At 38.5% G+C, this 20806-nt stretch overlaps 2 protein-coding genes across 2 annotated transcripts; both read right to left on the bottom strand.

Moving 5' to 3' along the window:
• Window positions 1-645: 645 nt before the first annotated feature.
• Window positions 646-7667, bottom strand: npepl1 (aminopeptidase like 1). The gene is made up of 12 exons (XM_015004241.2): window positions 7466-7667; window positions 6345-6530; window positions 6082-6252; window positions 5438-5527; window positions 5165-5246; window positions 4215-4357; window positions 3946-4023; window positions 3768-3868; window positions 3560-3683; window positions 3303-3479; window positions 2591-2701; window positions 646-1497 (listed from the first exon to the last, which is right to left on the bottom strand). The coding sequence occupies exons 1-12, from the start codon at window positions 7613-7615 to the stop codon at window positions 1339-1341; spliced, it is 1572 nt and encodes a 523-aa protein (XP_014859727.1). The 5' UTR covers window positions 7616-7667; the 3' UTR covers window positions 646-1338.
• A 787-nt stretch (window positions 7668-8454) lies between these two features.
• Window positions 8455-20367, bottom strand: ankrd52b (ankyrin repeat domain 52b). Its single transcript, XM_015004246.2, has 28 exons — window positions 20210-20367; window positions 19803-19886; window positions 19203-19281; window positions 19037-19107; window positions 18732-18932; window positions 18403-18490; window positions 17731-17873; window positions 17379-17591; window positions 16647-16725; window positions 16452-16566; window positions 16233-16315; window positions 16017-16125; window positions 15532-15600; window positions 15320-15460; window positions 15105-15161; window positions 14738-14849; window positions 14568-14639; window positions 14299-14500; window positions 13808-13895; window positions 13363-13480; window positions 13044-13263; window positions 12819-12906; window positions 12635-12718; window positions 11857-12002; window positions 11064-11146; window positions 10857-10939; window positions 10655-10746; window positions 8455-10580 (listed from the first exon to the last, which is right to left on the bottom strand). Exons 1-28 carry the CDS (start codon window positions 20234-20236, stop codon window positions 10396-10398), a joined length of 3132 nt encoding a protein of 1043 aa, XP_014859732.2. The 5' UTR covers window positions 20237-20367; the 3' UTR covers window positions 8455-10395.
• Window positions 20368-20806: the final 439 nt, after the last annotated feature.

Genomic DNA, 20806 nt, shown 5'->3' with positions numbered 1-20806 from the left:
AGACGTCAGTCTCTACAGTAGGTGGACAAGTTATACAAGAACAGGAAAATGTGTTTTTGTAAAGATTTAAAATAATTTTAGAAATAATTATAGTAAAGGAAAATACTTTTATCCATTGAATTAAAAAAAATGGGAAAAAAACCTGTTGAAAAAGAAAACCTGACAAAACCCCCCAGTATCACATCCCCTTCTTCTAATTTCATGTAAAACAAGTTCAATTGAAACACTTTTTAAATTTAGACTTTTTAGTCTGACTGGTGTTTCAGAAACGCAATCAGTGTTTCACAGCTTCCTGTTTTCTTGGCGTAAATGTCTGACATACAAACCCGTTTCCCTTTGTCGCTTTTTAAAATGAGGAAGACAGGAGAACAAACCACTGAATAATACTTTTTTCTTTCCATATGTTGGGAAGTAGCTATAAAAACTAAACCTGTATTTGTGCTGACTTGCATCTTTGTTTTATGCTGCCATCGCCTGACCAGCTGGAGTTCAAAGGTCTTCAATCATGTGAATACCTTTGTCTTCACATGATTGAAGACAAAGGTATTCAATTGAAGACCTTTGTCTTCACACGATAAAGCTTCGACACAAATGTATTAGTGATTTTGGAACAAAAACAACCTGGAACAAATGCAAAAAAACATCTTAAAGTTCACATACTAGTTATTTATTTTTTCAGATGGCATTGCCTTTAATGAGGGACATCATGATTGTCAGACATGTGGAAAGACACCATTGTGCAGGACTCTGCTACTAATACAACATTATACATGTTTTTTTTTTCTAAACGATTTTTCAAACTGTTAAAACCTGCAGTGAGAACGTAATGCTTCATGTAGTCACTGGTCCAAAGTGCAGTGGTTCCTGCCAGATTTATTTGATCCACTAGAAAACACAATGTGTAAGACATAATGGCATACTCCTTCGTTGGCATAAAAGAATACCGTTAAAAAGATTCCTGCTGATAAAAGGTGGTTATTTTTAAGAAAATCTGAGAGGTATGTGTTAAAATCTGTCAAAAATAATCACAATACACCTGATTAATAAGACAAAAATAACAGTTTCTTTTCATTTCTAAGGTAATATTTAAACTTTCACATACTAATCTAAAACAAAAAGGATAGAAGAAATGGAGCTGATCAGTAAGCAGGACAAAGTGAAGAAGGTCAGTGTTCGATCATCGTCATTTATACCACATCTGATTTTACTGATCGGCTGCCATTGAGTCACATTAAATGTAATCAAACACCACTTTAAAATGTTTTCGACAAACTGGAAGAGCCTCAGCAGCCGGGGCGAGAGGGGTCGACTCGGAGGTCGAGGAGTGAGCCGCTGGCTCTACACCAGCCTTCGTCTCTTGCAGTCGCGCTCCATCTTGTCTTCAGGCTTGTTGGTCGGCGCTCCCAGAGGAGACACCTGGTTCAGCATGGAGTCATCAGACGCCTGGCCAAACAGCGCCATGAGCAGAGCGACGCCGAACCCAGTGGCACGCTCGCCCTGCAAAGACAGGAACCGCATTAAACACCAGCGACTGGCCTGCTAAGTTTACCTTTAACCGTCTGATGAAAGTGACAACAAGAACTAATTACATATTTTTTAGGCAACTGTATGGATCCGATTGAATGTCACATTAAGCACAAACACTGCTTTAGATAAACATTTTCATTTATAAATTAGGACAACAGTCACAGAAGGAAGTGCGATTTATGTCGTTAAACTGCAAATCGTAAATGCATTTAATCATATTTTCCAATTTATTGATTAGAGCTGCAGGGATACACTAATGTCGCGGTACAATACGTAATATTCTGTTCATGATACGATATAAATCACGATATTCAGCAAATAATACTATTCAGTACGATTCAATACATATTTTGAAAGATTTTAGAGGGTCAGAGGGATTTTGGTGACATTTTGTGTGTTTCATAGACTTTGGTTGAATTAATAAATGTTTTTGTTATACATTTGCTTTGTTTAAATGTTAATTGTGTGGCTTTGTGTATCTGGTTATGCAGAAAATGAACCTTTTTTTGTCTGATTCACTTATATTAGATAATGTAACTTATCTATTTCATTATTTAATTAGTTGTAACTGGTTGTTTCATTACATGTCATTTTTAATCTACATGGCAACTGGGTAAAAATGTCGTGTGTGTGATAGCTGTCATTTAATTCATGTGTATTTGACATAAAACTCAAAGTAGGGTTTAATGTATCAACACTCGCTGATGAAAAATCGATAGTTTGAGAAAAAAATATCAATAGATACTGCAGAATCAATAAAATTACACAACCCTATTATTGATGTGTTCAGAAGAAACGGTGAGAAATAAATAGTAAAACAATCCCAACAATACGGACAGTTTTGGAGTGTCATTAATGGGAATTTATTGTGACGATAAACCAAAATAGTTATCATGACAAGAAGTTTATCACAATAAATAAACATTACAATAAATGTCCATCTCTATAAGATATTTGAGGTCCTGATGTTTACCACCATAAGAACAAATGTTTTCTGAGACTTTAAAACCATTCTGATGCAGCAGAGAGCAGCTGTGAGCCGTAAAGTTAAACAGTTACTCACTGCATGAACTGGAGAAGCGATGTCGACATGGACCCAGATGCCAGGCCAATCGAAGCCCAAGTGGGAGCCGATAAAAAGGCCGGCACAGGAGCTCTGGGCATTCTCACGGTCCTGAAAAACAAAGTAAATAAAATAACTATTACTGCAACTAATCTAAATTCAATCTCTCCAAACCAACCAGTGTGGAACAGCATTTAGCAGCTGCCTTAAATCATTAATTAACCAGTTACATTTCTGAAAAGCCCAAAAGTGTTCATTAAATTGTACTCTGGCAAGAAGAGGAGCCGAAATTCCTCCAAAGTAAAAGACACAACCAGTTATCACAAGCACTTTTTTAAATAGGGCCAGGCTGGTTTAGATAGATTTTTATCTCCTGATACATAAAATCATGATTTGAAAACTTCTTTTTGTCTTTAGTTCAATAATCAGAGACATTTAAATGCAACAACAAAAAAAGCCAAAATAGAATAAAAATCTGTAAAGGGGGGAAAAAATGTATTACACACGTGTATAAAAAAAATACTAAAACTACCAGGTAAAACTTTTTTCTATTATAAACAAAAAAAAAAAAAAAAAACCTTTATAAGCAGGCGAATATAAATTCAGACAACCAAAGCATGTGTCACGGCTGCAGCAACAATCGTTTCCCTCCAAGTTCAGTTTTCATGCTTGGAGTAAAGAGACGTTCAGGACTCGGTAGTTTGCCACTTACAGCCACAGAGTTTTTCATGTCGGCCAGAGCCGAGGTGAACTCGCTGAAGTGCAGCTCGGGACAGTAGACCAGAGGGTGGGCCAGATCGCCGCTGCTGCGACCCGCACGCACACACGCGCCCTCCCACTGCTCGCTGTTGGTCATGACAGCGGCGTGGTACTTCCCTGTGGAGATTCCCTGAACAGAAAACAAAGAGCAGAAGTAAATACGAAGACAATACCTGCATGACGGCTTCCTGTGCTGGTGCGTTTAAACACCTGAGCTCCCGTCAGAGTGGCCATATCCAGGATGATGTCAGCAGACAGATCTTTGGAGGCGTACACCACTCCGTCTGCCAGCACCAGTCTGCCCTCTGCATCCGTGTTGTTGATCTCCACCGTCCTTCAGACAAGACAAACCATTTACAGCAGCTGGGAGGAGAAAACGCAACTCTGAGGAACGAAATTATTTCAGAAAGAGTCTCACTTTCCGGAGTAGAGCGTGTGGATGTCATCGGGTCGAGTGGCGGTGGGTCCCACAGAGTTCTCTGCCAGGCAGAAAACCGCGTGGAGGTTATCCTTAAAGCCCTGAGGACGGCAACAGAGAGCGGCTGGTCAGAACCGCGTCCAGAGGCGACATGAAATCGTTTTATTAGCTGCCTCACCTGTTTGATGGTCGCCTTGAAAGCTCCCAAGATGGCAGCAGCTCCACCGCAGTCTCTCTTCATCCCAGGCATTGTAGTCTAATAAGACACATGTATTTTTAGTTTTGAAAACATCTGATGAAGTTAACACATTTATGAAAAGATGACAAAACCTCCAAAAACAAGATAAGCAAAGAGCTGCTTCATTCAGTTAATATTTAAAGTGATTAAATATCTAGAAGTTACTTCATCTTTTTGTCAGAGTGCATGCAAGTCATTTTGTTCCTCGCCTTTCCCTTGATGCTGAGTCCACCGGTGTCGTACACGATGCCTTTGCCGACCCATGCGATGGTCTGCGTCGCCCCGTCAGGAGTGTGGCTCAACACCGCTAACGCAGGAGGATGCTCTGCAGCCTTCCCGACGCCGTAAATACCTGAGAGTGGAGGAAAGAAAAACAAAACATAACTGCTATTAATGATGAGATATTTGAACAAACTAATTCACGTCAGTTTATAAAGTTATTCTGCCCTGAATAAACCTTATTCCAAAATTAAACCATAAAAATATCAGTAAGTTTATTTCTAGCCCTTTCATCATGATACTACATAGAGTCACACATATTATTTTTAACTCTTTGAGGCCTAAGATTTGAAACTTAGGCCATTTGAGGTCTAAGTTTCAAATCTTAGACCTCAAATGATTAAGATTTCAAATAAGATTTGAAGATATTTTTTGCTTGTTTTAATTGTACGCAGTTCTTTAAATGCCCTGTGAGAAAATGTATATTTGCCCATTTATCCATAACAACTGGAACTTTCAGTATCTAGTGAGTTATTTTCGCAATTTACCATCTATTAAGAGCGCCTCTCAGATTAATTTCACTCCCTGCTACGGCGTAATAACCAGATACTGAATGAAAAGTGCAACTCCCCTCTCAGAAACCGTTTGAATTTTTCAGATAGCGCAAAGTGTGGCACAATTACGGTCCTGGAAATTTGGCCGGGTTGTCGGCGGCATGTTCGGTCTAGAAGGGTTCATGAGGAATGAAAACAAACTGACAAGTGGAAACATGTATTTTTCTTAGTACTGGTATAGAGTTTTAATTTTTTATTGGGACAACCCTGTTACCAATAAGTCAATGGTGCTTCAACACCCTCCTATTTCTTACTATTTGCAGAGCTGAGAGCAACAATAGAAACTTTTATAAGTACAGAAAGCCACAAACATGCAAATGCTCTACCTCCAAATCCTCTTTGTTTCAGTTCCTCTCCACGAATGATGACTGGAGTAATTCCTAGTTCACTTCCTACAGCCTTTATTTCCTGTAACAAAAACAGTAAAATGATTAAAACTTATCAGAATGGCAACACTTCATTTCAACCACCTAATGTGGCTTGTACTTCAGTTTATGCTTAAGGAATCAATAAAAGGATTTTAGAAAACCAAATCTCTAAAAAATCTGGGAAAACATTATGAGGTAAAATATGAAGGTTTTCCAAAAATAATGACTTGCATCTAGGAAGTGGTCGGTGTTCATCTCACTGCAGGGCGTGTCCACAATGCGAGCTGCCAGCCGGACGCCATCAGCAGCATTGGAGAGACACTAAAATTAATAAATAAAAAAACCTTATGTGAACCGGGGCTGGACAATAAATCAACTATAAATATCGCAATAGACAAGTTATCAGTATCAATAGATAAAACATCTGAGATGCATTCTGGGAGATGTAGGCAGAGGAAAGGATTCAGCTGCTCAACCTCTGAAAGCCAGCTAAGCTAGGTTGGTGGCTTCAGCTAACTCACTCATTTTTGGTTGCCTGGCAACAATCTGTTGAGTAGCTTGTGGTTACCTAGCAACAACCCATTGAGTAACTGGAACAGGAGCAGTTTCAGGTTTTGCCACTGTGCCTCATAACTGCTTAAAAAATAATAATAATAATAATAAACAATTTGGAGTGAAAACTGACTAACAGGAAAAGTCATGTCACCTGTTTGGTAGTATTTTAAAACAAAAAAATTAATCAATAATTATCAGGAGTGACAGTTATGCATATATTGTAATAAGTTTTTCATCCATATCGTCCAACCCTAATGTGAACGTTAGAAAATGAAATGATGTGACTGAAGGAGGGGAAACTAAGCAGATAAAGGTCATACCTTGAGTTCTGCGTCATCCAGGAGACATCCATCGTTATCGACGACCACAAACTCCACGGTCACATGCTTTTTCTCAGTCCTGCGAGAGGATGCTGAGCGCCGGGTGAAGAGGGGGAAGGCCCTGGCAACGGCACAAGCAGAGGCGAACACATCTGAACGCTCACACACCACCTACAGAGGACAAGACGTGTGTGTTAGCTGATTAATAACCAATCAGGTTTACTAGGGCTGATCCTGACATTTTCACCAGGATAGACACTGACCACAATGCAGCGGTTGCTCCCTGCAGGAAGGCAGGACCGGATCAGGCGGGAGAGGAAGTGGACAGAAGCCGGGCTGTTGTGCCTGCTGACCCGTGAAGGAAGAGCGGCCACCACGGCTTGGTTCAGGTACAGAGGGCAGCTATCTGTGGGGTTTGGGTTCAAGGTGCTGAGAGCTGCCTGCCAGGTCTGAAAAAAATTAAATTAAATAAGGTGAAACGTTCGTCTCTCTATAAGGAAATAAAGCTTTTTGGTTGCATTTTAATAGACGTTCAATAAAAAAACATTAAAACAGTTTTTCAATGAGTTTATGGAAACATACATATTTACATTTAGTCAAGATAACTTAAGGTGAAAATATAGATGTCAAACCTGAAATAAATATCATGCAAGAGAGGAGTTACTTAATAACTGGGAGGTAAGTGTGTGTGGGTGAATGTTTATGCTCCAGAAACTTAACCTCGTCATCGTTTTACTTTTATGTTTTTGCTGTGGTAAAAGACTCTCTCACCTCTGTCCTATTCTATTTCCTGCTCAAAATAAAGTTTTGTTGCAACACCCACACATACCATCACGACACATAATGAAAGAAAGGTTGGAAAAAATGATTTGAAGACTGTAGGGGGGAAATTAACGTAGGTAGCAGACTGCAATACCTAAGATGGGATCAAAGTTTAACCTCTCTTTTTGCTTGGATCTGATTGCTGGGCTTTCCTAACCTCTTATCAGTAAGATGAACAAGATTTAAAAAGTCTCGCCACTCTTAAAAACGTGAACAGTAAAACAAACAAACGGAAAATAGAACCTTAAATGTTAAATCAGAATCGTCGATCCAAAATATACGTATCAATTTAATACTTAAGTTTGCTAATGACGCCGTTTTTTGTTTTTTCCCTGTCATTTCCAGGTAACGGAGCACCAATAAAAAAAAAACTATCGTTTTTTTAAACCATGCTAAAACAATATGAACATATTTAAAAGTTGGTCTCTTGGACTACTTTAACAGTAGATAATACCAAAACATCTGTAGCAGAACTTTATTAACTCTCAACGTGTTAGTCTGCGTTATCTTCAATTAGCGTGGCGCTAACACTAGCAAACACCCGGCTACAGCACTTCCTCACCTCTTTGCTAACGACGGGCTGCAGTTTTCCTTTGATGTGGCTCCAGCTGAGTTGCTGTAGGTTGTTCTGCTGGCCCAGAATCAGGACGGGCCGATTCTGGGGCTCCGAGTCGCCGGAAGAAACCTTGAACTCCAGGACCACGTTCGCCATGTCTGCGACCGAGGAGCCACTAGCAGCAATCCGCTGATGGTCAACGCTATGCTACGTTTAAGGCGCTCAAGGGAACTCGGAACTTCCACTTTTCATCAGCAAACAAACAAAAAAGACGCTAAATCGGATTTTCTTGGCTAATTGGTCAGGCCAAAGTAGTCAAAATGTTACAATTTTACTATATAATTTTAAGAAACTTGCAACACATATAACTCATTTTCCTTTTTTGGGTAATATTGTGGAATATCATTTTAGAGTATTTATCGGAATTATGTCTTCGGTGAGCCACAGAAATAATGTTGACAAAACTAAAATTAGCTCACATTAAACTCCATTTCATCTACTCCTTTACATAATGTTTTGTCACAGTTCAAAAAGGAAGCTCATGCAATCTCCTACTCTACACTTTAACCTGAAATAACTGTAGTAAGACTGATGATGGCAGCCAAGAGAGGACAAAACACTGTTCGTAGTTTCGTTACATTCGTCATATGTAGCAGCGACGAATATGAAAAGTAGGGCCTTAAAAAGTATTTAAAGCACCTTAAAAGTGTTCATATTTTGTAACACATTACAAAATTACAAAGTTATTACATGTAATAACTTCAATTAATTTAATTGGGCTTTTATATGGCTGACAAACGGCAAAAATCAAAATGGAGAACAACAAAGTAACAGAAATGCACCATACTTTTCAGTTTCATCTGTAAATGTTAATCACTTCACATTTTAAATATATGCAGTATATTGTGTTGATCCGTCACTTCAAACTGATAAAATGAGTGTAACTAAAACATTTCAATTACAAAGACAAGAAAAATGAGTAGAAGCCACTTCACTGGTATTAATTTTTTCTTTTTACTTTGTCATAAATGCAACCAAAGGTAAAACAAAAGTTGGTATTAAAGGTATTAGTAATAAAAACCTTGGTAAAATGCATTGCATTGCTACAGAATAGATTCTGCAAATAAAGTATTTGCAAGTTTTTTTTTTAGCTTCAAATATAAAATATCTTTAACAGATGGTAGATTATTAAAGTAGGTTGTACAGTTGTGCAAATGGTTAAAGCCATATTTAGATACAAGAGGAGGTATTATTTAGCAAAAAAAAAAGAAAAGAAAAAAGGTTTTCATGAACAGAGCAATGGCTAATGTATTGTCACCATAATTATTCAAAGCTAAAAACAGCAATAAACTGTTGGGAAAGGGCATAAATTCAAATGAAGAGAGAATTAGAATAAAAATAAAATAAAAACTCAAGTAAACTGAGTTTGTCTTTAGTGTCACAAAAAAGATTATCTTCATTTTAAAGACAAAATAATTTAAAAACAAATAATAGACAAAAATGTGTAAAGAAAAATAAAATGTCCTTTAGTGTCAACATTTGTTGAAAATTGTTTCATTTGACCATATTTTGGTCTTAAACTGGCCAAACATAAGAATAAAGGAGAAAATAAATGATACTCCAATTTCTTTAAACTTTAGTTAAAAGTTTAGCATCAAAACATTTACTTTGCTAACAAATTGCACTGAAGCAGGCAACATTTAAACCTGAAGCATCCAGATGAAAATGTTTATTATTACACCTTCAGTGCTGAATGCAATCACCTGAGGTTATTCCTTCATTACTGAATGTTATAGATAGTACATGTAAAAGATGGCCTTCATTTTAGGATATTCATAAATACACATTGTTCTGTAAACAATATGGTAAAAACTACATCTTTTTAAAAATTAAATGTTATAAATGATAATTTATAGTAACAATAATTACATTAGTGCTACTCGCGATAAGAAAATAGTCTTATGAATTGCATAAAAAGTTTACAGCATCTATTAGATGTTTTGAAAGAGTAAATCAAAAGCATTTGTAAATCATACAACAAACACCAACACATTATTGCAAAGCTTATGAGAAACGTGCGTTCTCAAAATATTCCCTAAAATGTAAGGTACAATTTGTTGAAGGGCACAGAAAAGTTAAGTCTGACCTACTTGATAACAAACAAACCATTCAGTTCAATGGTCATTATTAAAACAATCTTCCCAGACTTCCCAGTTCTTTTTGGCTGATTTTAAATAGAAAATACAAAAAATATTTTTAAATGATTTGAAACAGAAACTAAACGACAGGCAGAAAGAAAGAAACAACACAAGGAAGGAATTGATAAAGAACATGGGAAAGTAAAGAAGTTCAAAAGAAAGTAAGTGAGTCAGGTAACTAAGAGGAAAAAAAGGAGGAAACAAGAAAAAAACGAAGGGGATAGACACAAAGAAAGAAGGACAAGAGGAGGAATAATGGGAAAAGTTTGCAAACAAAGTTGTTTCTATACTTATCTGCATCTGAAAACCACAGAAATCAAAATCTATATGTGTAGAAACCTTTCAGGCAACATGGAAGCCTCATTAAAATTTGTTGCATGTCATGATCATCAACAACTATTCAACATACTGGAAATCAATCATTTCCATTTAAAGCAGAAAAACTAAACTGACTTAAAGATCTCCTAAAAGCAAATACTGACGTGTAGAGGGTTGAAGTATAGCTTGCTTAGTGCGCTCTCAACAACACTCCCAATAAATTCTTCATAGTATGTGACTTAATAAAAAAGTTAAGCTAAAAGCTCTACAAATATTAGTGACGTAAATGACTGGATTTAAGAGAAGCAAATATTTCTACTCATGCAGGACGACATACATGATGTGTAGCAGCTTGCCACATGTTCATAACTTGCAGCTGTGTGTTGATAAATTCTCCCTTCATCACTGTTTGTGTGCGCTTTAAGCATGACACAAGCTTCCGTTGGACCCGCAGGTGGCAGCGATGCTGCAGTTCTTCAGGATGGGGCTGAAATGGGAGGCTGCGTCCGCCTCTCTAGGAGGAAACGGCCTCATGGTGGAGAGGATCAACGCCAGACAGTCGGCTACGTTTTTGTTTGGGGCGCAAGCCAGAGCGGGGGTGTGGCCTGAAGAGGATCAACAGGTTAGAAAACTCGGACTCCTTTGGCGATCTCCCTCACAGATGAATATTCTCACTTACCGTCCTCATCTACAGCCATGACTGCTGCTCCTCTGCTCAGCAACACCTGCACAACAGTGGCCAGGCCTTTTCTCGCAGCAATATGAAGAGGCCTGCAGGACAAACGGGTTTTACAGTTTCATCAGTAAATTTATCCACATCGTCACGTTTTTTTCAGGAGCCGTCATGCTGGTGTGGGGCTCAGAGCTTGACAGCAACTCACATCTGGAGGGAGTTGTTTCTTGCGTTGATGAGGGAGGAGTCTGTGATCTCCCCAAGGAGCAACAGAGCACACATCTCGTGACCCTGCAGACAGAAGCATGTCGCTCATGAGCCTAAACAATGCTGCTTAGACTGCTGGTTGGCACCAAACTTTAGGTCCCACTCCAATCATAAAGAGTAACAGCGGACAGGTTTGTGTGTATGTGACCTTGCTGCAGGCTAAGTGAAGTGCTGTGTTATTGTTGACGTCCACCAGGGTCAGGTCTGGCTTCGCCTTGAGCAGTAAGAACTCTGAAAGGCAGATAACAAGCAACAACTAACAGGTTTATACATCACAATCATAAAGTTTTTAAACAGGATGTAAAACAACCTGTAAGCAGTAGAGCGTTAGAGGATCAAAACTACAGAAAACAAGAGCAAAAAGCAGTCAAAAGTAGGGATGCAAACAATTAATCGACGTACTAGTAGTGTATTAGATTAAAATTATTTCGTTTTTTTTAGTGTTGTAGTTTGGCCGCCATCCAGTAGAGGGCCCCCTTGGTCATCCTTAAACGGAGCCAGAAACAAAGATGGGGCCAAATATTGGGAAACGAAGGAAAGTGGATATTTACAAATTAAGGAAAGCATTATTTAATTATCTTCCGAATAGAGAATTAAAAAATAGAATTTAATGGAAGTAAAGTAATGTTGCTACACACTCATGTAGGTGGCGGTATGCACCTTAATGTTGTTTGCAATCCGCCATAATAAAAAAGAAGAACAAGATGGCTGCCAAAACAGAGCAGAAAAGAGAAACGATCTAAACAAGTCCGGAGTGGGATGGAAAATACACCTTATGCGGTTCTGTTTTGTAATATAAACACTTGACAAGCTCCTTAATTTAACACCTTAAATTCAGCCGATAAGAACAATAAACTTTAGATTAACTCATTAATTAAGAGCTTGCCTCTCTAGTCAAGAGCCTAAGATACCTTTGGTCCAAACAATCGTTAGTTACCTACCAACAGCCATGGTCTGTCCGAAGTCTGCTGCCACCATTACAGCCGAGCATCCAGAGTGATCTACGGCATTGACCTGCGCCCCGTGGGCCAGAACCAGCTGGAGCCCAGCAACACTCCCTGAATAAGCAGCTGCATGCAGTGGCGTCCTGCACGTCAAAACAAAACAGCAGAATTAATTACAACCCACCCAAGCTGCCGTAAAATAAACCAAAATAATAAATACTAAGCTGGGACACCCGTTAAATATTTCATTTAATATGCTAATCTTTTCTGCCATTTGCTAACAGGAAAAAAAAGCAATGTGTGGGATACTTTATTTATACCCCTCTGAGTTTTTTGCATTTTGTCATGTTGACGTAACACTTCTATATTTTATTAGGATTTTCTTTGATGGACCAACAAAATACAAAATGTGTGCTATTATTTTGTAGAGTCACATTTCAGAGGTTTTAGGTATTTTGAAGTTTTGCTGAAGCTTTTCTGATTCTTTTAAAAACTTATTTAACCTCAGTCAGATTGTTTGGAGAACACCTAAACACCAGTTTGTCTACATCTCTGTAAGAGATTCCCAGGTCAGGTGAACTGCACAATACATCATTATGTAGATATCATAAGTATTCATATGTATACTTATGAGGACTATAAAACAAAAATAATGGATATCTTACTGGTGTTATTTAAATTATTTCCCTAAATTAAAATGCATTTGCATTTACATCCCTTCAGATTCAAGGAGTAATTTCAATGCAAGTGTTTTTGATGTGAAAATGTAACCTACCGTCCTTTGGTATCATTAGTGTGAACAATATGAGGGCCAATCGTCTTTACTAGAAGGCCAGCAGCAGCATCATGTCCATTGATTCTGCGTGGAAAGCAAAAAGCACTTTAAATAAACAAATCTAGTCTAATATAATAATAATTAATGCATAAATTTAGTGCTTAAAGTTTATTACAATACTCACAAAGCACAGTGCAGTGGCGTGAAGCGATTTCCTTCCTGGTTGCTATAAAGTCTGTTCTCAAGTAAATTATGTAAACATCCTTCGTGACCTAAGACAAAATATAAAGAGGTTGATTCTTACGTATTCTAGTTGTATTCTTGTCCTTATTTGCTTATTTAGTTAAGAAGTAATTTAATTAGGAATATTGTCTAAATTGACTAAAACAAAATTAGCCCAAATTGTCACCATGGTAAGCGGCCCAGTGTGTGGGTGTGTAGCCCCTGAAGTCTAGCATGGAGTCCAGAGGGTCAGCCTTTTTTGCAGCTCTGAGCAGCATGTGGAGCAGCTTTGTGTGACCACAGGATGCAGCGAGGTGGAGCGGCGTCTTTCCCTGAGCGTCTCTGCACAGGGCAGAAGCCCCGTGTTCCAGCAGAGCCAACACAGAGTCCTCACTACCCAACATGGCCTGCAAAAATAAGCAGGCCATGAAACAGTTTCTGGATTAAATTAAAGTTCTAATGAAGCTAAAAAGAAGAACTGCAATGTGTGATGTGCAGCAACTCACAGCTCTGTGCAGTGCAGTAAAGCCTCGCTTATCTGCAGCATCCGGATTTGCATTTTTCTCCAACAGGATGTGGACACAGTCAGTGTGACGTCCTAAAGCTGCCAGGATGAGAGCTGTCCTAATAAACAAACAGGATTCGCTGCTTAATAAGGCTGGTGAAATTATCCTGGCTGGGAAAATTAGCTTTTTATCATACATGAGGTCCATATTGGGTATATTTCTCTTAATATTTTTTAAATGAATCAAGATCAAGATACTCACTGCATATCAAATATTCTTTTTGTTACTCTTTTTTAACTTTAAATATGAAATCTAATATTTACTTTCTGCCCCAGGGAAACATTTTTTCATTTAAATAGGATGTTTTCTGTCATGGATGAAAAAAACAACTCATGCTGATGAGTACATCAGCGTTGGAAAAAAGTCGAATCATACAGCCACTCACTGCCCCTGCGTGTCCTGAGCGTCAATGACGCCAGCACTTTGTTCCCTGTTGACCAGTAAAAGCAGACAGTCCACTTGGCCTTCAGCAGCTGTGAAAAAGAAAGATCATTCAAAGACTAAAACTAGTTAACACATTTGGAAATACTCCAAAAACACAAAATCTTACCACGTATTCTTGACTAGTCTCCAGTACAAACATCTTATTACACTTGAAATAAGACAAAACTACCTTACAAGTAACTTTTCAGCAAGAAATAGGAGCTTGTTTTAAGTCAATCATTTCCTAAGAACGATGAAACATGTCTTGCTCCACTGCAAGATTATTTCACTGCTTCTTCGTCAAAATTAAGGAATTACTGACTTAAAACAAGCCATTTCTTCCTGCAAGTCACGTTTAAGTTAGTTTCATCTTATTTCAAGTGTACCAAGATGTTTGCAATAGAAACTAGACCCAAAACACTTGGTAAGAGTTTGTGTTTTTGCAGTACATGCCTGCCGCGTGCAGAGCAGTCCGCTTCTGCTTGTACTCCTTCAAAGTGTAGGAAGCCTGGTGCTCCAACAGGACCTCCACACATTTGGAAAAGCCTCTCTTTGCAGCAAGGTGGAGCGCAGTCTGGCCTTCAATGTCCCGCACATCCAGACTGACTAGCGTCTCACAAAGCAAATGCAGTGCCTCACAATGCCCATAGTAGGCCTGCAGACACAAAGTAATTAGTAGAATTAAAAGGTTCTTGTGAAGCATTTATAGTCGTCATACTCACGGCTAGGTGCAGAGGACTGACTGGAATATTACTTTCAACCTCTTCAAGACAATTAAAAGAAATCTCCAACAGCTGCAGGAGCAAAATAATAATAAAAAAAGCCATTACTTGCAGGCTGCAGTAACTAATGTAAAAAAAAATAATAAAAATACATAAAAGTCACAACTGACCAGTTCCAGATGCTGTTTGTTCCCATAAGCTGCTGCGTAGTGAACAGCACTGTAACCTCTGCTGTTCTTCAGAGTGGGATTTGCCCCGTTGTCAAGCAGAAAGTCTAAACACCTGAAATCAGCAGACAGAATGAGATGCTTCAGTGTTTTTGTCCCAGAAAAATATCCCATCTTGAAATCTGAGTTTAGCTTTAAAGGACATTTCTGATTGACATTTTCTAGTGGCAAAAACAAATAAAGTGTTATTATTATATGCAGCTCATTTGAAACTGTGCTTTGAAGCAACATGCAAAAAAAACCCCACTGGATTATGTACAGATGCACTTTAAAAGCACCAAGTTTTCAACTAAAAATTAGGTTTACTTACAGAGAGGCTTCTTGTTTTCTTTCCTCACTGAGGTCTGGCTCGTATTTTGTTCCTCCTCTGTGAATAAAAACAAGTAAAGTTAACTGAGTCGGACAACAGAAAAACCCACAAAACAGTTCCCTGTCTGACGGCAAGAATCAGCTGAGTTTCAGCTTAAACGGCTGATGAGAAACTTGAGGAAGTTTTTGATTAAAATGACAGGAAAAGCTTCTCACCCACAGAAAGTGTGTGAAGCAGCAGCGTAGTGCAGAGGGCTGCAGCCCGTCAGATCCGCCTCGTTGAGCTCTGCTCCGGCTCTCACTAGAGAAATTGTACACTGGCTATTCCCATTGGCTGCAGCGTAGTGCAGAGGAGATCTGAGAGACAAAATAGAGAGGCTTAAAAAATGTTAAAAATGATTTTATGCCACGCTGCATCTGCTGCTTACCTCCCCAAGTCGTCCTTTATATCCAGTTCAGCTCCACTGTTTATCAGTAAATTAAGACACTCAACATTTCTGCAAAACAAACAAATATCAGAAAGGATATAACATCTAAGAAGGATTCAACATATTTTATGAGCACAAATGAAAAAAGGATTAGAGTTTCATTTATTAGCATTTATTTGACCGTTTACCAGGGAGGAAAAGAAGCTGAGAAAAAAAAAAAAAAGGTATTGCAGCTGCATCACAGATGGTTTTATTAAATGTAGTACCTGCTCTACACACAACAAACACCCAAACTTTTAATTACAGGTAGACGTCTCCTCTAAAAGCGATGCAAATGTGGAAACAAAACTCAAAGAAGAGTAACGTCAGCTAATTAAATAATCAAAACAGTTCAGTTCTTCCACTTAGTCCAGTACCAGATTTTCTTTTTCTGGTCAAGCTTCAATCTGAAGCCGGGTTGAGTTCGATTGTGTCTGATCTCTCACCCTCCAGAGGCGGCTGCGTGTAGGCAGGTCCTCCCATAATCGTCCTGCGTGTTTATGTCAAACTCCAGGGTTGGGATCTGGCCATCCTGAATCACGTTATAAAACTGGCCTGAGGCAAAAACAAAAAAAAAAAAAATCCGTTCAGCCATAGCTAAATCAACCTTGATAACAGCTAAAATCCTGATAGAGAGCTGGTGGACTTAAAGGGATCCTCACCGTTAGAAAGTAACTTGCGACAGCAATCTGGGAAGCCAAACAGCGCCGCAAAATGTAGAGGAAGCATCCCGTGAACCCCCTGTCTACAGATCACATTAATTAATTAGCTAATCTCTGCAACCAATAATAAAAAAAAAACATACAGTGGATGCTTTTTGAGAATTCAACAAGGATTTCTAATCATTTTTTTAAACCACAGATATTATTTAAAAGACTCACCTGCCCCTGGCTGCTCCGTTGGTCAGCAGAGTGCTGGTCAGCAACTCCTGACCGTATCTGGCAGCAACGTGGAGAGGAGTGTTTCCATTCATGTCCACACAATCAATCTCACCTCCTGAATGAAGAAGACAAATCTTGCATATGACAAACCCTTTAATCACCGTCAGTCACACGGCGCAGCAGGATGCGTGTTACCGTTTTGGATCAGAATCTGGGAGCTTGTGAAGCGTCCGTGCGTTGCAGCCATGTGTAAAGCGCTTTTTCCTTCTTTGTTCTGTTCAACACATTAATAATTAACATTTAATATACCAGAGGTCTTTAAGTTCTTGTTTTGAACACATTCAAAGCAAATTCAGACTCCTTTCCAATTTTCATGTGCAAAAAACATATAAAAATAAAATGAAGATTTCACTTCGACTGGATTTGCTCAGCCTTAATTAAGCAGCTTTTTTGTGGTGTAATGTTAACAAAAGTGAGAAAGGAAAGTTACTGATCAGAAACCTTGGAAAAACTCTTTTACCTTAATCATATTTTATATTTTTTTGCTTACACAGAACAGCTTCATAAGTAAAGAAACATGAACTGCTGGGTAATTGAAGTGTGCCTGATAGATTTTTTTTAATTTTCTTTTTACCTATGACTATTAAATCTTAGCCATTTTCAAGCAAAAATATTTTAAACTAAAAGCATTTTAATAAAAAAAGCTTCATAAAAGTGTAAAAGCGAAGTCTACTTGCAGTAAAAGACTAAAACAAGCATTCAAAATGTTAAAAAAATTTTCAGCACCTAAGCAAACCTTTAAAGTACTTGTTCAAATCCTCAAGATCAGTAGATTTAACATTTAGATAAATGATTAAACGCAGTAAATCTGGAAGTCCATTTTGAATCCTTTCTACAAATACGTCTGGTTTTAGAGACACATTTCACCTGAATGTTGACATCAGCACCGTTGTTGACCAGGAGCTCAAGACAGAGCACGCCGCTGGAGGAGATGGTGGCCAGATGCAGCGGCGTGTTGCCTTGGTTGTTGGCCTGGTTGATGTTGGCGCCGCAGTTCACCAGTTCAGTGGCCACAGAGTCCTGGCCCGTGTGACAGGCCATGTGAAGCGCCGTGTTCCCAAAGCTGTTTGGCTCATCGGGCTGAAAACAAGGAGGGGAAACAAAATAATACAAAACTCGCTCAATTCAGAACGTATTTTTCTTTCTCACCAGTCAGATTATTTATGTTTAAAAGTATTGGGGCGTTTAGTTTATTCGACTAAGCTACGGCAGCTTTTACCTCCACCTGGAGTCTCAACAGACACCTGACCACGTCCAGGTGTCCGCTGGCGGCCGCAGCATGGAGCGGCGTGTAACCATGCTTGTCTTTGCACGCCACGTCCGAAATGTAGGACACCAGCAGCTTCAAGACGTCCAAATGTCCTGCAAGAAGAGACATACATTTACTACAGGAACCTGTGTTCACAACATAGGAAAACACGTTGCTACATAACCAGCAAACTGAAACTAGTTTAAAGCCTTTTCTCATCTGACCGTTGTAATAAGAAGACAGAGATCCTTAAAATCTTACAGATTCTCAGAACTTTCACAAAGTTACCAAATATTGTCAAGACGTTGAGGAAATTGAATCAAAATGTGCTTTAGCATAGGATCAGTTTAATATGCACCAGGTAGTTGCAGCTTATTTGTATTAGCTTTAATAGATTTGCTTGCTTTTTAGTTGAACTGTACAGCAGGTAGTACATGCCACATTAAAATATAAGATAAAACCCTTCAAATGTGTTATTATGGTGTTTTTTTCAGTTAAAATTGTTCAGAATGGGCTTAAGTTACCGAAGATGCAGGATGGAAAACTGCAAAGCTCTTTTACTTAACAAAGCTGCTGAAGGTTTTTCAAATATTTAAAAACTTTAATTCAGGCTAAAGAGGTTTTATATATAACTTTACTCACCGAGATGTGCAGCCCAGTGTATCGGCTGTCTGTCCTTCTTATCTTTGGCATTTGCACTGGCTCCTTTACGCAAGAACAAGTTCACCATCTGTAAAACACAACACCTGGGTAAACATGTGCGTTTGTGCAAGACGCCCAGATGTCGAGCTTGTCAATTAGAAATCCCGAGTTATACCTTTACACACAGACAAAATATTTCAGAACAAGACGTTCAAACCATGACGTGCTTTATTAAAGGAAGTAAATCTGCTCTTAAATCTGGTCATAAAGATTTAAAAGAGGACATAACAAGTTCATATGTTTTTTTTCCTGTCGTCTTTACAGGTTACCTCAGCATGGCCGCTGTGTGCTGCGTGATGTAGAGGTGTTCTTCCCAGTTTGTCCGCAACATCCAGGCTGCAAACATATGGTATGAGGGCTGCAGCGCAACCTGTGGCCCAGTTTGCAGCTGCCATGTGTAGGGGAGTATGCCAGAATTTGTCGCGCGCGTTGAGTTCTGCTTTGTGTTTTAGGAGCAGTTCTACAGCCCTCTGCGGTTATAAAAAATATACATACATATCACATGTTAGGCTGTTAAATCAAGTAGTTGCTTTTTTAAATGCCTTTTATTTAGAAAAAAAGTAAATAAAAGTACTTCATTTCTCGAGGCTGCGGCTCGATGTAAAGGAGTGAGCAAGCCCTGGTCCTTAGAGTTTACATTTGCGCCTGTCGTAGAGAGCAAAATCAAAAACAAGCTTCTCAGCTGCACACTGTTTCTACGTTTTAGTCCTTATGCAGTAATCACGACTGCTTTGGTTTACCTGCATTTATAAGTAGTTCCATGACATGAACATCACCCAAATAGGCAGCAGCATGAAGCGGTGTGCTTTGTTCTTGGTCCTGGAATTTGAAATATTTTTAAAAGTTTAGTGGCAGAAAAAAAAATTCTCAAACAAGAATATTTTAACTAAAAATGCACATTTTTATTTAGCTGTAATCTACTGTCAGGATAACAATGGAAGATCACAACATCCCTCTGTTACTCTTAAGTTTTAACAGTTTAAAGTTGAAATTTTACTAAACACTTCAGCAATTTATTGAGCTTTTAAACCCCATCTTTGATTTAAATAAGCCTAGCGATCAGTAATAATTAGTAGTTGTACCAAGCAGAGCCACATACTGATTATACTGCTATTTTAGTCATTATACAATCTTGTGCCAAGCCTCTTATTCTCTGTGATTTATTTAGATTATCTTAAAATAGCGAAATAAGTGCTAAGTGAGTTATTATATTTGATAGACATCCTATAGCCATAAGAAAATTGTAAAAACTGATAACTTTATAGCCTTAAGCATTTGTCCAAGATGGGTAGTAAACAACTTTGACATCACAATATCAGCTCCAGACAGGATGATCCTACCTGAGCGTTGACACTTTCGTTGTGCTCCAATAAAAATGAAACTTCTTCTGCATTTCGGCTGAATATGGCCTGTATCAGAGGAGACTAAAGAGAAGACATTATCAACACGTACAATAAGAGCAGTAAGGGATATGCTATTTAAATCACCTCATTCTCTCTGATTAAGGTAAAAAGCAAAGCTCGAAAAGGATAAAAACGTTGAAAGTTATGTTTTAAAACGCCTTTCCTTTCAGCCTTCATATAAATGAAACAAAATCTCGATGGTAAAGGATCTGTGACACAATTAGCCTGAAGGAAAACTTTCCTCGCAGTGCAGCTATGATGACTAGCAGCTGTGCACAACAGTGAAGAGTCGAGTAAGTTTGCCCAAAGTTTATTAATATCACCGCAAAATCAGTGTTTACTACCTGGTCCTTAATTCTTCTCAGCTCCATGTCCCAATCACTCAGAAAGCTTCTTCATTGAGACTTTGTGTAAACTTAGCAGCATATCAGCTAGTTAGCCTAGCTTTAGCTTATTTGGCAACTGGGATGTTTGGAGCAGTTGCAGAACATCGCGAGAGGACTTCGGGGAGCGGGATTTGAAGGGATTTGGTTATAAAGCCAGCTTTCTGTCTGTGGATGGAGATGAAAATTAGGGTAATATTGAGGAGGGATTCCAGCCTAAAAAAATTAGAAGATCTCATTACCGATGAATCCTGAAAATTATCAGGAAAACATGCTAAAAGCTGTCCAACTATTATAAGAGGAGTCTGTAATGTCAATAAAGACTTTTCATTTGATAATTTGAGAAGTGGATAATTAATTTCTATCGCTGCAGTTTCTTTTACCAAAGAGTTAGTAATTTCTTTCTCATTTTTTTTGTAAAATTGAAACTCCTTTATACCATTTGAGTATCTTTTTAAATGTCAAATTTTCCATCAGATGAACAACTTTGCTGATTAATTGTGACGTAAATCACCAAGACTAAATAAAACACGGGGCAAAATGAAAACTGAGTGAGAG

The sequence above is a fragment of the Poecilia mexicana genome, unplaced genomic scaffold (genome assembly GCF_051168715.1).
Source record: "Poecilia mexicana isolate PSO_F unplaced genomic scaffold, ASM5116871v1 scaffold_5, whole genome shotgun sequence".
NCBI lineage: Eukaryota > Metazoa > Chordata > Actinopteri > Cyprinodontiformes > Poeciliidae > Poecilia > Poecilia mexicana.
Note: the sequence above shows the minus strand (reverse complement) of the source record. Positions and strands in the feature narration are given on the sequence as shown.